The 15,741-nt window shown below is 42.8% G+C and overlaps 1 protein-coding gene across 4 annotated transcripts in view; it reads right to left on the bottom strand.

The window, feature by feature from the left end:
- The window catches only part of LOC128296909 (complexin), a 162,732-nt gene that overhangs the window by 97,363 nt on the left and 49,628 nt on the right, over window positions 1–15,741 (bottom strand). For all 4 annotated transcript variants that reach the window (XM_053032434.1, XM_053032435.1, XM_053032436.1 and 1 more), the window contains exon 2: window positions 6,209–6,419. In XM_053032434.1, coding sequence (XP_052888394.1) covers window positions 6,209–6,263 — 55 coding nt within the window. In that variant the 5' untranslated portion in view covers window positions 6,264–6,419. The remainder of the gene's footprint in view (window positions 1–6,208; window positions 6,420–15,741) is intronic.

Genomic DNA, 15,741 nt, shown 5'->3' with positions numbered 1-15,741 from the left:
ACCGTGGTGAACCGTGAACGACACGAACGAAGATTAATAAACTAAGAAATCGGAAACAATAGGTGTAGTGTGCGCTCCTGCCAGCACACGTTTTGCTGCAAATAATAAAAAAAAACAGGAAGGCTGCTGGATTATGCTGGTGTGAAATCTGGGCACCAATGGTGAAACTTTTATTTTTTTGTTTGCCAGCTTTTCTCTTCACGCGTCCTACCAGCAGCACCCGTGGGGGGTTTTTCGGGATACAGAAATACGGCGAATTCATTACCGTAGCGTAGCGTTGTAATAGGAAATCCCGGCTGGGTTGTGTGGATACGTGTAGATGTTCGGTGGAAATTAATGGCGGCGAGAAACAATGCCTGCAGCCGGTGCATATTTCGCCGACAGCTTACAAACGCTTTTGCACATGAACTATTTCAAGGATTGTTCAGACCAAGTGCCACCATGGTGCATCGTATAGGTGAGTCATTTTTTGGGTGAAAGAATGCTATAAAAGTTACTAAAGGGGTATAGATTCCCTTGCTGTTTTGCTGCAGCTGTGTTATGTTAATTTAAAACACTGTTCTTGATATAAATTAGTTGCAAAAAGCGCGATTTATATAAGGTAGCTTTTCACACTTCTCCATTTGCAGAATGACATATGTAACTCCCGTAACGTATATAAACTCCGCTGGTAAAAAATGGTAAGCGGAAAGTAAGCAAGTTAGTGTAAGTACATGGTTATAACTATATAAGTATTCAGCACCCACACATGACCCATGCAAAAATCTAAACCAAAGGCACGAAAACAATAAGCTTGACCTAACCCTGCACGGAGGTGGTTTTGATCTATTTGCATTTCGAATCACTACAGCAACCAGGATGCGGAGAACAACAAAATCTCCAAAGGCAATATTTACCTTCAGCCCCCAAACAGATCCTTATTATGCGGCTTACCTCTGGGTGGGTTGTAAGCAAACAAGGGCATACGCACATATTGTGCACAACGGGGGGGGAAACAATTGATTGTTTGTACTAAACACAGATCAACTCTGGGGATGCGGTGGTAAATATCTACCCATTATATTCTTAGCAAAACAATCAAACATTCATGCTGTGGAGTTCGAGTTCGTGTAGTAAAGCTAGAGCCATTTCTAAACTCTCTTCAAGTTTAAGTGGATTACGCAGAAGGAGATGTGAAAGTCTTCCCCTTTTCGTGATTGTAGTTGAACATCACTTTGATTCTATACAATGCTGAATCCTTTGCAAAAAGTGTATATTGAGAAAGCTTAGAACAGTATCTTAGCAAGTTTAGCATCTGTAAATAAGCTATCCAAACAGTAGCTGGTAATTTAGAAAACTTAAAACAAAGGTTTCTTTATTCGAATAAAAGCTTTTGGGGCGGCCCGGTGGCATGATGGTAGCGGAACCGGTCTTCACACGAACGGACCGGACCAAAATCCCATCCGGACCAATCCCCCGTAGCAAGGACTGACTATCCTGCTACGTGGTAAAATAAGTCGATACGGCCAGGCCGTTCTAACGAAACAAAAAAAAAATAAAAGCTTTGCAAATGTTCCAGACTTGTCATAACAGTTTCTGTTGAAGAGTTGAAGATCTGTTGAAGATCTGTTGAAGATCTAAATTAAATCCTCTAGAGGCATTGAGATCAAAATAATGTTTACGAGATCTCCAATGCTATTCATAGCTTATTGGAACTCAAATGCGAAGCAAACGATTATGAAAGCTATGGTAATATATCATCGTGATTGAAACCAGATGATCAGTGTTACTAAACAGCCACAATTTAGAAAGCTAATTACATCCTCTCTTGGCATTTCGGGTAACAATCAAATTGCATCATATCTACCACACTGAAGCTTAACTAAGCTTTAACCTCACTGTCCTATTGTGTGACTGTCTAAACTTATATCTCGACAGCATGGGACCGCAACCTAGAGCCCAGACCAGATTCATTCAACACAAATCACATCAATTTGCTGTACGCAGACGTTCAATCTGAATTAAAATTCATTAGTTTGCTCAAGCATACTAACCAATCTTATCACCCGCTTCCCTAAATCCCAGAGCAAATTCATCTGTACTTGGCCGCACGAGAAAAAAAAATACTACCAACAGTCTTTCGCCCCACAACGTAAGCGTTCGTAGTGCAGTGAGAAAAGAGAATGACCGAATCGTGATCGAATTTAACCATTTGCAGTGTTATACCGACTAGCCGCGATAATGCAACTATTGAATCGGTGCTCGATACGATCAAAACACCCGGAATTCACCACACCGGGATTGAGTTGCTCTAATGAAGTTTTCTACTCCACTGCACCGGTTGGCAGTCGTGGCCCGGCAGCAGGGACGGTGGCTGCGAAAGCGAACGGGCGAAATTCTATTTGCGTTCGAGAAGGTAAGCATTAAATGGATCGCAACGGAAGTCCAGGAAAAAATGCAACCGCACCATCACACGCCCTGGGGTTGCTGCTACGGTCGGGCTGCGGTCGACTGGACGCGGAAACGTGACTGAATTAAGATTTCGGTGCGGGTGTTTTAAAAGCGAACCGATAGATGTGTTGCTGTTGCTTTTTTTTTGTTTTGGTGTTGTTTTGGAGCATTTTTATGCTGTACGGTATGCCACCCAAAGCCATGATTTAGCCATTTTATGTTGCCAACGAAAAACGGTGTGAAAACGGTAATAAACTGTGTGAGATTGCAGTTTAAGAGCGGCCACTAGATCCACTATGACATAAAACAAACAACGCAAGCAAAAGTTAAATGAAATACTTCAACTGTATATGATCGCGCAATTGCGGTAAAATTGATGGTATGATATCGTTCGAAATAAAGTTTCTAGTACCATTTATCGCGTGGGTATTAAATTACGCTTAGCCGTCATGCATTGTCACCGATAACGCTTGAGCGGACACCTACTAAGAGCCTTCCCAGCTTCCAGCGCAGATGTGTGAATAACATTCATTAGTGCGCACCAGCATAAAAACACCCATTTTAACCGGGCTATACATAGACTCTGCAACAAAAAGTGAAAGAGTGAACAAAAACACACAAAACTATGCTTATCAAACCAACGACTACTGGAGTGCGAAATTCGTCCAACCTACGCAATAGATTGGGAGCAAAACTCTTCCCCGTGTTTGAAATATTAGCTCTCTCGCTTTTGCCACCCCGTTGGCTACCCGGGGACCAAAAAAGGATAAATATGGCCATAAAAAATGTACAGCTCGTAAAAACTTTCAAATGTCCCACACGAGCATGATGTCTGAACTTTGAATATGTCCACTTTGCTGCAGTTGATGGCATATAGCCGCCCCCGTACATTCGCTCTGCGCCCGTACATGCGTACAGCCGTACAGCACACGTGGAGGTGCGCGTGGTGCACAATGGATACTCTCCGTTCCGGAGTTTGCGTTGTTGTTTTTGCTTCTTTCCATCCATTTCAGCATCAGTCAGCTGAACCTTCAACAATTCTTCGGCCGCCAGCCAATCGAACAGGAAAATTTTCATGAATTTTACAAAACTTTGTGATTTCCCAGCGCGTCCTCCTGTTCGCGCGCGGCAAAGCGAAAAACAAAGTACACACATTGGCTCTTTCGAACAGTGGTCCTGCCCGAACGGACACGGCGGTGCTACACTTTTTTTGGTGGTCTTTTCTTCCATTTTCAAAACGCTGTTCGCATACATATCGCTGTGCCGCAGCGGAACGCTAAGTTTGCGGATATTTTTGGGAGCTCCGGGTTTTTGGTTAAGGGGAAAGTATAAAACTGCCGAGCTCGAATTGCCGAAAACAAAACAAAACAAAACACACACATAACGATAGAGCGCATCCAGAACGTCATTGAAACATAAAAGAGTACGAATAAAGCTTCAGCAGCGAGAAGGAAATATTAGCAAACCGTTTGTTTTAGCGTTGCGGGATATATATATATATATATATTTTTTTGGCCCAGCGATGGTGGGCGAGTAAAATAACACACACACAGACACACAGGTCTCAAGTTAATTTCGACCAGAGCATAACGTGCGTACGATGAATAAACGATTGGCATGATGCGAACATTTGTGCCAGTGCCGGAGCTGGTTTTATATCCGACAATGGGAGCGGATGGTAAATGTTCGTTTTCCCTTGATAAGAACATTTTGAAATGGGAGGCATTTTTCCAAATTGGGTTTTCATTTTTTATTTTCTGGAACAACATAACGGTAATAAACTCTTACCACCAGTTGGGGTAACATAGTGGTACGACGTGTGCTGTACTCGTAATTTTTATCGATGTAGTTTACAGTAAGTTCCCCATGTAAAAATATATATTTTAGTTTCATTTGGTAGTTATCAATTTACTTGCCGATATAACATCCATCAGCTTCCATATTCATCGTTGCTGTCACTCAAACAAACAAGACCATGCCGGTCGTATACATCCGTTGCGTCTTCTTTATTACTGGGCGATGGAAGTTTGCAGCAACGATGCTATACCAGTGCCAGTTTATATTGAATTACGACACTACATAAGTAAAGAGATATTGTACCATCGTGTTGAAACTCCCATCTCCTCATTATTCCTTCCTGTAACAGACTGCATGTAAGCGATATTGATAGCAGACAGCAGGATCGCTTCAAAAGGAATTGTTGGTAATAATCATCAGCTTTGACGAATATAGTTAATGGTTCTCTTCGCAAAGTTTTTGATAATGCTTAAAAAAATATTTTCTTGGAGTATTTGAGATCTAGTGGTAATTTTAGAAACTATTTCAAACCCTTAATCAAGCTTTATTTAAGGATATATGAACAGTTCAAGCACAGGTTGAAATGCCTAACATATGGTACCGATATAAACATTAACAGTAACAACAAAAACTGAGCGTTATTGTCAATTTAATCATATTCATGCCCAATAATTACTGGTTACCAAATCTTCTACAAAATTCAAAATAATATTACGATGAAATCATCCTTCAAATAGGCATTTCTGTAAGAACAATGTTAATAATTGATATCTCAAATTGTTCGTAGTTCGTCGCTAATTACTATAACGATTTTTTTTTAATTTTTAAAACCATTTGACCCGACATGTTTATCAAGAGTTCTTTACACAATGTACTAGAGTACTTACTCGCTGAGTACTTAAAAAACGTGTATTCTTTAATGGACTTTTTGTTGCTGTATACGTAAAATATGTATATTTTCAATGCAAAATAGCTCTATCCCACTAACAATAGCCATTTTCACGTAAATTGCTATTTTACAACGAACGACACGATCGTCACGCACTAAATTGTAGGTTGAAAGATGTATTTCCGATAGAACCCAACACATCCGAACGGATCACCAATAATGTGGGTAAAGCGCAATACCTGCAGCGCAATACATTCTTTCGACGTAATTACCAGAATCCAGAATCGAACGTACATTCTTCGCCCAGCAAACTCCACACCACTACCAGCGCCAGTGTACTTCCTGCAGCCGGAATGCTTTTTGCCGCTTCTGGAGGCCTAAAGAAAGCCCAGGCACATTTTTAATTAAAGAGTCATGTGCTCCACTCACACACACAAACCGAGAGAGTGGCGGTGCATTCATTTCATGCCGGTACGACGACTCGGCTCGGAAAACAAAACCCCATTTTTCCGGTTCGCACAACCGGTTGGTGGATTAACCGTTTGCTGCCAAATGGAGCGAAACCAAAGTGACGCCAAAAAGCGAATTGAAAATAAAACAAAACAGATACAGCCATAATGAAACGACAATGCCGGGCAAAACATGCTTTTTTAAAGCTCCCGTACGCACGGCAAACAGACAACCGCACGGCGAAATCGGGTGGTCCTGCGTCTATTTGCCAGCAGTCCAGCCTGGATCCAGGCTGGCCGGGGATGCCGAATTATGAATAATTTATGAGCCCATTATTTACGATGATTTATGCTGCACATATTGCTTTCAATGGGGGGAAAATGAGATTCTAATGACGGGTGCCACGTGAGCCTGTGTGGTCTGTTCCTAGTACGATTGTTGTTGTGGGTGGAGTTTCTTCTGGAATCGAGAGGGCTTCTTCCCGGCCAGCACACACCGACACCACCCTCCATTGAGGTGTTTATATACACAAACGCAAAAGCAAAGGCGCACACATACACTTGCCGCTGGTTTGACAAATGTGGCGTGGCACGGGTGTGATTATTGCATACAATCCTTTTAGCCTTACACGCTTACACTTACCTTTAACGGCGTTCAGCTTGTTGCCGACCATTTGCTTCGCGACGAATGCGGCCATTTTGCGTCCGGGTTACTTATACAACGGGTGTAACGCTTGAACACTGTATTATCGCTTCGGGGAAAGCGTCTCCGTCTGTTACACACTTAATAACGATCAATATCACTCACGCTGCACGTGTATTAGTTTACTGCTTAGTAAACGGTACTGTTTATGCTGGAAAAATAAATCACACAAATTAATGAAAAACATACAATATTCACCAGACCTCACAGGAATCAAATGGGTTATTTTTTGCACTTCATTTTAGAACAGCGTAAAGTAGGCGTCGTATTTGCAACTGACATGAAACAGTTCGTACACCTCAGTCTTCACTAACGCAAGGATACAAGTTTGAACAGGTTGGGCAATGCGCGACAATAAACTGCGTGCTGCTAACGAAATGCTAGCGCACAGCCAAACCCAAAACACTAACACAAAACCTTGCAAACAACCAACAAAAAGATTCTCAAGCCATGCTTCTCGGTTTGGGTTTCTTTCTTCTTTAAACGTTTTCTTTGATTTTGTCCTCCATCTAACTGTCCGTTAAAACCATTCTTTCCCTCTCACTTTCTTTGTGGACCGTTCGTGTGTCGTGTTCGTCCGCGCATTACACAGCCGTTAAGTTAACAGAAAAAGGACACGAACGAAAAAAAAAACCCAAGGCGTCCGCGCGTCAAGACAACACAACGAACACCACCGAACTGGGCAAAACAGAACTTTTAAGCGTTTGCCTTCGGATGGAGGCGCACGATGAACTGGAGTTTCTAGCTACGATATTTTGCTTCATTTTGTTTGCACTGTTTCGTTGCACAACTGGAACCAGCCCACTAAGCCCACGGTCGGTCAGATTTTGTCGGTGTGTGTGGGTGTGTGTGTGTGTGTGTTTTCCAAAATTTTCCGTTTCCGAGTGTTTTTGTCCGAAAATTCTCCGGGTAGAAGAAAACACGGAAAATTGTTCAGATAATTTTTCAACTGGTGAGAACTGTAGACAATCGGACCGCAGCATGATCGGAACAGGTTTTGATGATGTTTCGCTGATTTTATTTCTGCTTCAAGCTGCGTTGGTTTTCCGCTTTCTTCTCATGGATTAGCCCAAAATTTTCCACAGCGGTGCAGTTGCTGGATGGTCGGCTTCACATTTCACTGCCTCTTACGAACCACGAACGCTCTGTATGAGCAACCTGCAAAGAAATGTGTTCGAGAGAAAAGAGAAGAGAAAAAAAAACACGGTTTGCGTTAGTTAGAGAATTTGCTGTTTTTGGAAAGAATTTTTCAAGCACAGTTGGGAAGGATAAGTCCACGAGTCCAAGTTTCTTGCTAGCTGCAGACAAAAACACCGCTAACGACTGCACGGTGAAGTGTAGGACAACATAATGAAGGAATGCGAATTGTTTCGAAATAGTTTCACATGTTTATGGTACGAGCTAGCGAATTGCTTTTGGCAATTTTGCTTGAAAGTTTTTAAATAAAGAAATGACCATTCAAAAAGAAAGGAAATATGTTTTATTAAGCTCAATGGATCCCATATTGCTTAACAAGTTTTGAGAATAAATGACAAAATATCACATCATTATACAAAATTATAAAAAAAATAGTTTTAAATACAAAAAAATAACTCGCTCCGATCAGAAATGCTCAACTGCGAAATGCAGAAAATTTAAAAATTGGACTAATTCTAGATCTACCTCGACATATAAAAATAATCCAAAAGTTATTCTTATTTGCGATAAGAAATCGAAACCTCTGCAATGTACATTGGGATCGTAAAGTCTTAAGAAAGTCAATAAGAAGAACTCGTATCCTCTCTCAGTAAAATAATTTTACTGATTACCTTCAAATCTTTGCTGATTATAAATGCTCTGCACAACCGTAATGCCGTAAAAAGACGCTCACCTGCTGCACGCTGCCCTTTCTTAATGGCATTCTTCTAGGTCTCACAATATTGATTTTTCAACACACGAATACAGCCTGACTCATCCAACGGCTGGGCTGGTACGGTGTACAACGCTAACCGCCTCTTGACTACCGTCCCAGGGCATAGGCAAGCAAATTTAATTCCCTAGAAGCAGTTTCTAAATATTTAACGAATGCATGTCTGCTGTCCTATTTTCTGTACCCCTTTTAACCGACTTCTTTCCGACCGATGCATGCTACTCGACTGCACCGAATCGCCACGAGCCGAAGCGAGAAATGAAACCGACCCATTCCATCACTGCCCCGAACTGCAACGGGATGCCCGCGAACGGTCTGAAAATAGATCGAAACACCGTCCTTCGTGTTCGGCAACGTTGGGAACTAGCCAAAAGTCCTTGATTTTGCTTATGTCCGGCACATTTTGCACCCCGCCATCGTACAGCGCCGCTGCGGCAAATGACAAGACGGTGCTCAGCATACATTAGCAGTACAAGCGAGGCTGCACACTCCGCTTCCGTATGCTTCGGGATGAAAAGGCATTTTTGTTTCCTTTTTTTGCCTCCATCTTGTTCCTCGAGTGTATGAAAACTTCTGAATCGATAAAAGACATCCGGCAGGAAAAGATAGCAGGAGTGGACGAGATAAATAAGGTACGGCAAAGGGGGAAAGATTTGGTAGCTCCGCTTACATAAACCTTGGCATGCAGAAAGCCCGCAACGCTACGGCAACCAAACTCAACCGTCAACAAACACAGTCTAGTTTGCGAGAGTCCGTGCTCAAGCACCGCACAACCCGAAGCAGCAGCAGCCGCCGCCGCAAACGAAATGATGATACAAATTGGCGAAATTTTTCAATCTCCAGCATACTCGAGCTTCCGGAGGTTATGCCCTGGCCGAGCTGGGGTAGAATGCTTCCACAAGCAAGGCATTGCGATATTTTGTGGCCTGGTCGGGCTGCCGTGCTAGGTAGGTCGGTAATCGCAAATACAACATTTTATGGTCACTACACAAACAAATCGTTCAGCGTGGATAGCGTGGAAGCGTCAGCGGGGGATGACCGTAACGAGTGGACGGACGACCGGGTGCAAACTGATGATGTAATCAGATTCCGGACCGCTTTAGTGGAAGCAAGTAAATTCTTCCCCCTTCGGTCGAAAGACACGGGTGATCGTGTGGGTAAGCAACGGAGAAACCCCCGGATCGGAAAAACGAGCGTGCCGTGGAAAAGCACACAGAAAAACTGCTGCTGCTGGAGGTCGGCGGGTAAGCTTGATCGTTCAAATTAAAGTATCGTAACATTAAGCGGTCCAGTGAACGAACGTTGCTGGGTTTGGGATGTGTCCGTAAAAAAAAACACTTTAGCCCATTTTAAAGATATGTACCATTAAATGAGGTTTCGAGGACGGACGGAATTGGAATTGCACTTGAAGCGGGAATTTTATGGACAATTTATGGAAAGAAAAAACAGGTTTAGTTTAGTTGGAAACTATCAGAGTGGGGGTGATGCTGGAGAAGCTGATGAAGCTGGCTGCTTGACTCCTTCCATCCCTTATCTAACTTCAAGGGTGCACACGTTAGCATAGGTATTTTCCAAGGCAACAACGCAATGGGCTCTTGTGCAATACCGGACAAGCTTACCATACACATAACGAGGACATTGAACATCACTACATACCAGATGATGCTAGATGGAAAATTCTTAGATTTCCGCCATTTAGATGCCCTTTTCACGTTGCAATAGAAAGGAACTTTTAGAGACCATATTCAATAAGTCGTTCTAGACAATCATATGCTCTTGACATTAAAGACGTAATTGGTTTACTACTCGCCTTCCCGGAGGCGAATGCTTTCCAGAGGATTGAGCAAATCTTGAGGTTGGTGATTTACAAGCAAAAATAAATGATGAAGATAGCTCCACCATCCACATAATTCCCGACCTACGTAGGGATAATCTAGGAAAAAGGTAGTCTAACCTTTGAAGTCGTTCAAAATTTCACCTGCTTTGGTTAGAAAGTCAATTACCGACATTGTTGCTCAAAAACCCGCTGCTAGACCGGTTGATCTGAGGAAAATTTCCTCATTCAGAACCTACCTATATAGTTACTGTACTCCCATACGCCAATGAGAGATAGTAATACAGTTGCTCTAATGGATTTTTGACCCCATATGTGTAAAACGACAAGAAGAAAAACCTCTGCAATTTTTCCACAAGAGTTATACTAGTCGTACGATGAACTCACTATTGTCCCGTGACATGTCTTCACATGAGTTCCGGAGACTTGATCATGTCATTCGAATAACGCCGGACGACTCCGTTGGAGAGGTCTTTTAAGATCGTCCTCACGGATGGAGGCAATTACTACCTATAGCAGCCAAGGGGGAAATGGGTCAAGGATGCATGTGATGTTTCCTTCACCAATCACGCTCGGTTGGAAAGCTTTAAATTCTTCAAGCAATTCTCCAAGCTCACACATCACAAATCGCACTTCGAGCGCCACTCTGCTCATGTACCATTCTGCTCAATTAATTAAAACGCCAACTCAATTGTACGTACATAACGTTACCCCTCCGGAGGACCTTTCATAAGCAGCACCTCCCAAAAGCACATCGTCTCGAAATTATGCTCTCTACCAACGATCAAAACACACAGTCGAAACCGAGCAGCAGAACGATTGGGGTCGTGCACTATTCGTTTGTAATTCCACTGTACCGAAGGCATGTTTATGTTCGGCAGACCTTTTCCCATACGCGCTACCGGCCCCCATGGCGCTTTCCGGTGCTTGGGGTTGCCCTTTTGCAAGGGTTAGTTAGCTGACAAGTTCTGGAGTGTGACACCCACAATTCTGTTCCTTTGGTAATAGTACGCCCGAATTAAGATATACCCAACCAAGCGTATCTTGCCGTGAAGGGGTAGATAAGCTGGGAGAAACAAAGAAAGTCTGTTAACGAGGCAACCGAAAAACCCTTCGGAATGTAGCTTCTCGGCACAACGAAAGACGCTCTTGGTGAGTGAGAAATAATTGTTATTACGATCGTTAGGAAGATTTGGCTGGATGCTATTGCAGAGCGGACTGGATGGATTAAATAATTTTCCTCTTCATACATACACACACGATAAAACCCCGTCTGAACTAAAAACGACAATCGAATATGTGCGCTGCAGAAACGAATCCGTTATAGCTGGTGTGTGGAGACGTTTTTGTGCCCGAACAATATGAGCTCAGTATGGAAAAGGGATCAAAAACTGAACACAATAATTTACGAACATAGCCGGTAATTGGAGGAATATGGAATTTTCAAACCCGATAGTAATTAATTGGTTTATATCATTTTTCCTTCACTTTTCATTAGACAATGTTTTTTTTTGTCTTTGCTTTTCCATCAGCTAGCCTTTGATGGTTGGTCCTTTTGCCGCACCACGGTAGCGTTTATTGATTTTTTTCCCCCGCTCGTTTCGGCCAACATCATGGCAGCAACAGCAGCAAACCGAGCGTAACAAAACGAGGCTCCCAAAAACCCAGAAAGTGCCAGACATCCAAACCCCGAAACCCAAAGCCCACATCATTTTTGGCAATGAAGCAACCGAGCGTACACGCGTGGCATGGCGAAAGATAAGGTCATAATTTTCCGTCCGATTCTTTCGACGGCGGGTTGCTTGCTGTTGTTGGAAAAAAACGGACGCTCTTCGGGTTTCGTGGTTTTGCCACGATCCAGATTGTTGCCCATCGTTTTCGTTTTTGGTATAACCGGCAGAATAGCAAACAAAAAAAAGGAACAGACAGTGCCTACGATGCGGGCACGGGAAAAATAAAAGTGACACCATCTCCGGGGTTTCCACCCGGGATTCACCAGATCGCACCTTGTCGGCATCTTCCATCCAGCCTATTGCCGTGATGCGAGCAGAAAAAAAAATGCTTTCAGATTTTAATTTGATTTTCTCGCTCGTTTGCGTGCGGATCGGGGCATTGCATGGTTGCTTGCCTGCGTACGATCATTTCGCATTTGCTTTTTTTTTTTTTGCTTTGCCGATTAGGGCCGAAATTTGCCGAGCGGGTCGCTTGTTTCAATTCTCATTAGCAGCGAGCAGTATTGGATTTTAAATGAAATATAAGAGACCACTACCAACCAAACGAAAAAAAAAACTGTCATCTGACGAAGGTGTTAAAAGATGAGAGTAAATTTGAGGGGGGAAAAAACCTCCTTTAATAGAATTTGGAAAGGGAACCGAAAAAATAATTGATAGCAATAATTACAGTTCGTGAACAATGTGTTCTCGCAGGCGAAAAAATCCGTTGAAAAGATAAAAAGCAATTAAAGCATTCGCAACAAAATTAAAATATATTCAAAGGACAAAAATTTCCATCAACACATCAGCAGCTTTGTAATTTTTGTTTCTATTTTCAATAAATGTAAAACAAACTATAATATTATTGCCAATAAAATACTGAACTATACGACCAGACCATTCTTCCGTTAATAAAAAAAAACTAAAACTATTCTTCCTACCATAAAGTTGCATGTGAAACGATCTGTAACGCCAAAACAATGCAGAAATCAATATTCCACACACACACATGGGGAAACCATTTATCAATCTGAATACTTACAACCGCACACACGAAAATTACAACCCAAATCCACGAAATCTTACCGAACAGGTAGATTGCAGGAATGTAGAAACTCTGTGTAGCAAATTCGTTCCATTTCAACCACCCAATATTTCACGCCGGAAATAGTTTCCTCACATGAACTGGACCTACCTTGGCATACATTCCGTCTTGGAAGCAGCCACGTGCCAAGAAAATTCCCATTCCAACGGTGCGAGTTGTGAAAGTTTTACGATTCGAATTAAGATATAGCTACTAATGCCCACATTCTAAGCCAGTTGAGGTTGCAGTTGAAATAGTTCCACCACCATTAAGGCACTCGCACGTATGTGCGAAATAAAGGTAATCACGGGTGCGAGAGATTTATATGATTTGCTTGGATTATTTATGCCCAAACGTACAGTTCGCTTTAAAGCAATCGGCAATTAGTGCCACGGTTTTATGGTGGTGGAACTTTTAATTCTTCATGCAAAACAGATCACAATGATTAAGTGAGGATGGATGGTAGGGACGTTTTATAAAAGGGAGCAACGCGTAAATACCATAAATGGAGCACAAACGATCGATATAGCCGATCGCCTATTTTGTAAAGCTGCTCAAGTTAAAACCAGTATGTGTCGAGGTATATCTGGAATTCCTCTCTTTCTGGAATTTCTGGATCTTTTGCTAACTTAAATTTATTCTGTTTAAAGCTATCTTTACTGACATGATAGATTTCAGTTAGCCAAAGTTCTAGAAAACCAGAATATTTCCATTTTATCACAACACCTTCCAGTTTAACTTATAATCAATAAATGGCTAAAACTTCAAGGGCCTCGAAAACACGGAAACTCCTTAACTCTCCGGTGTGTGGTAACTAATGGTTGCGCTCTTCCTAACGTAATTCCAATGGCCTCCAAAAGTATTAACCTTGTGACCGACTCGCTTCATTTCGTATGCAGCATATAAAAAGGGAACCCCTTTTCCGTAACCGACACACCCCCCCCCCCCCCCCCCCCCCCCCCCCCCCTAGAACGTTCGATGGCTCATTTCCATGTCATTCTGCCGATTTGCACTTTTGCATTGTAACATTTGTTTACAAATTTGAACCGTTCGGAGGGGGAAAAACTTTTACACGTGCGAATGTTCGAGCATCAGTTTTCCGTGTTACTTCAGGCGAGTTAGGTTTTCGGGGGAAGAATGATCGTAACAACAAACCCGCAAAAGAAAAGGTACATGCTTCACACGAACAGATTGTGTGCCTTGTTCTATGCTTCGCCACCCCCCCCCAACAGGTCACTTATCCCTTTTGGAAACCCATGCCCTGCCTTGTGCGGGAATGGATTACCAGTGAGGAAGTTTTAAAATCTGAATTTCAAATTTCTTACCCATGCCATTCTTACTTCTTTACGTGTCCGCTCTCTTTTTTCCGTTCCGAGCCATCCATCGTGCACATCATTTTGTAAGATAGTGAAAAAAAAGCATGCTTACACGAGAAGCTCACACCGAATGGCATGCCCCATTTGTTCGTCCTAAAATGCCACAGCCCGTGAAGGTAACGGTGCCAAAGATGCTACGCTGAAATATCTTCCCGTACCAAAAAAAAAAAACGATGCCCCTTTTCTGCTGTCGATCCGAAGGGCTTGAAGTTGTTATCACCAAGACCGTACGCCACGTACATCCTTTGGCAAACTTCAATCGTCTCACAGTCGCACAATGCTGTAACATGGGATCAGTTTCCTTTCTGGACAACTTTTCCACTAGCTTAACCCCATTATTTGCTCACTCGTACGTATTGATTCCCCGTTGTGATGCAACTTTTGCGCTCCTGGAAGTGCGTGTGTGTGTGTACGTGTGGGTGGCGGAGTCAACGGAAGGTCGAGTCGATTATTGCATTGCAGCCGGTACATTCATCAGCGCACATTGATGAACCATGCCACAAACAAGCGTGTTTTTTTTTTAATTCAGCCTTTCCAGTGTAACATCACTCGATAACAGCCACACAACAACAACACCCAACACCCCCCCTATCAGTTTGTAATATTTCATTCGCAGTAAGCGAAATTTATTCGGCCACATATTTGTGCATACAAATTCGTTTTCGTAATTACATTCCCCAGGTGATGTACCGTACCGATTGGTATGTGCGTTTGCGTGTGCCGGTTTTTATTTGCATTTTAATTTGCTCCATCTACTGCACGCCCAATGAACTGCCCCACGACGCACAGGGAGTCGATTTCACTAGTCCTGTGCGTGTTGGCCAGAGGGACGTGAGATGGATGTGAGCGACCGACGGCGCTGATTAATCAAATTTCGACCACAGCTAACGAACTGTTGGTGGCTTTATCCCGTTTGCCCATTTGCTGCCCCACTGTGGATGCATACCAATGCTATCCTGTTTTTTTTTCTGATAGCGTATGATCCTTTTCCCACCCGCTGCCAACAAGCTAAACCTCCTGCGAGGAGCAAACGCCGCCTTTATTAATGGTGTCATGGCGTGTACGCTAGTTTGTCGTCGCATTTGAAATGTAATCAATCAATAGCTTTGCACTGTCGGGGGTTTGCTTTTGAAGCTGTTTTTTTTGTTTTAATTTTGTTACACTTTTTTTACGCCCACCGGTCACAAACACTATCCCCGTACGCAGTCGGTCAGCCGATTCGTGGAGTTCCATTAGTCTATTTCTTTGACAGCTTCCGTCGTATCTCCATGCGCGCACAGGCTCAACTGTCATCTGTCAACGTTTCGGACGAGGCCGTTTGATAAAGTGCACCGTCCGCAAATGGAGAATATATGCGTTTGGGGGTGTGGTAAACCGAACCAAAAAAAACGAAAAAATGCGTGTCGATACGATTCAACTGCTATGGAACGCTGAACATGAAATAACTACATTGCCTTAGGCGACGTGCGATACAGTGCGGAATAAAAAATCTGCAAGTGGAACAATAATATGCTATACTGTCTAACTTTTTTTTTGTGATCCTCTTACGAACAAAATA

The sequence above is a fragment of the Anopheles moucheti genome, chromosome 2, assembly GCF_943734755.1.
Source record: "Anopheles moucheti chromosome 2, idAnoMoucSN_F20_07, whole genome shotgun sequence".
Lineage (NCBI taxonomy): Eukaryota > Metazoa > Arthropoda > Insecta > Diptera > Culicidae > Anopheles > Anopheles moucheti.
This window is presented reverse-complemented; position numbering and strand designations above follow the sequence as displayed.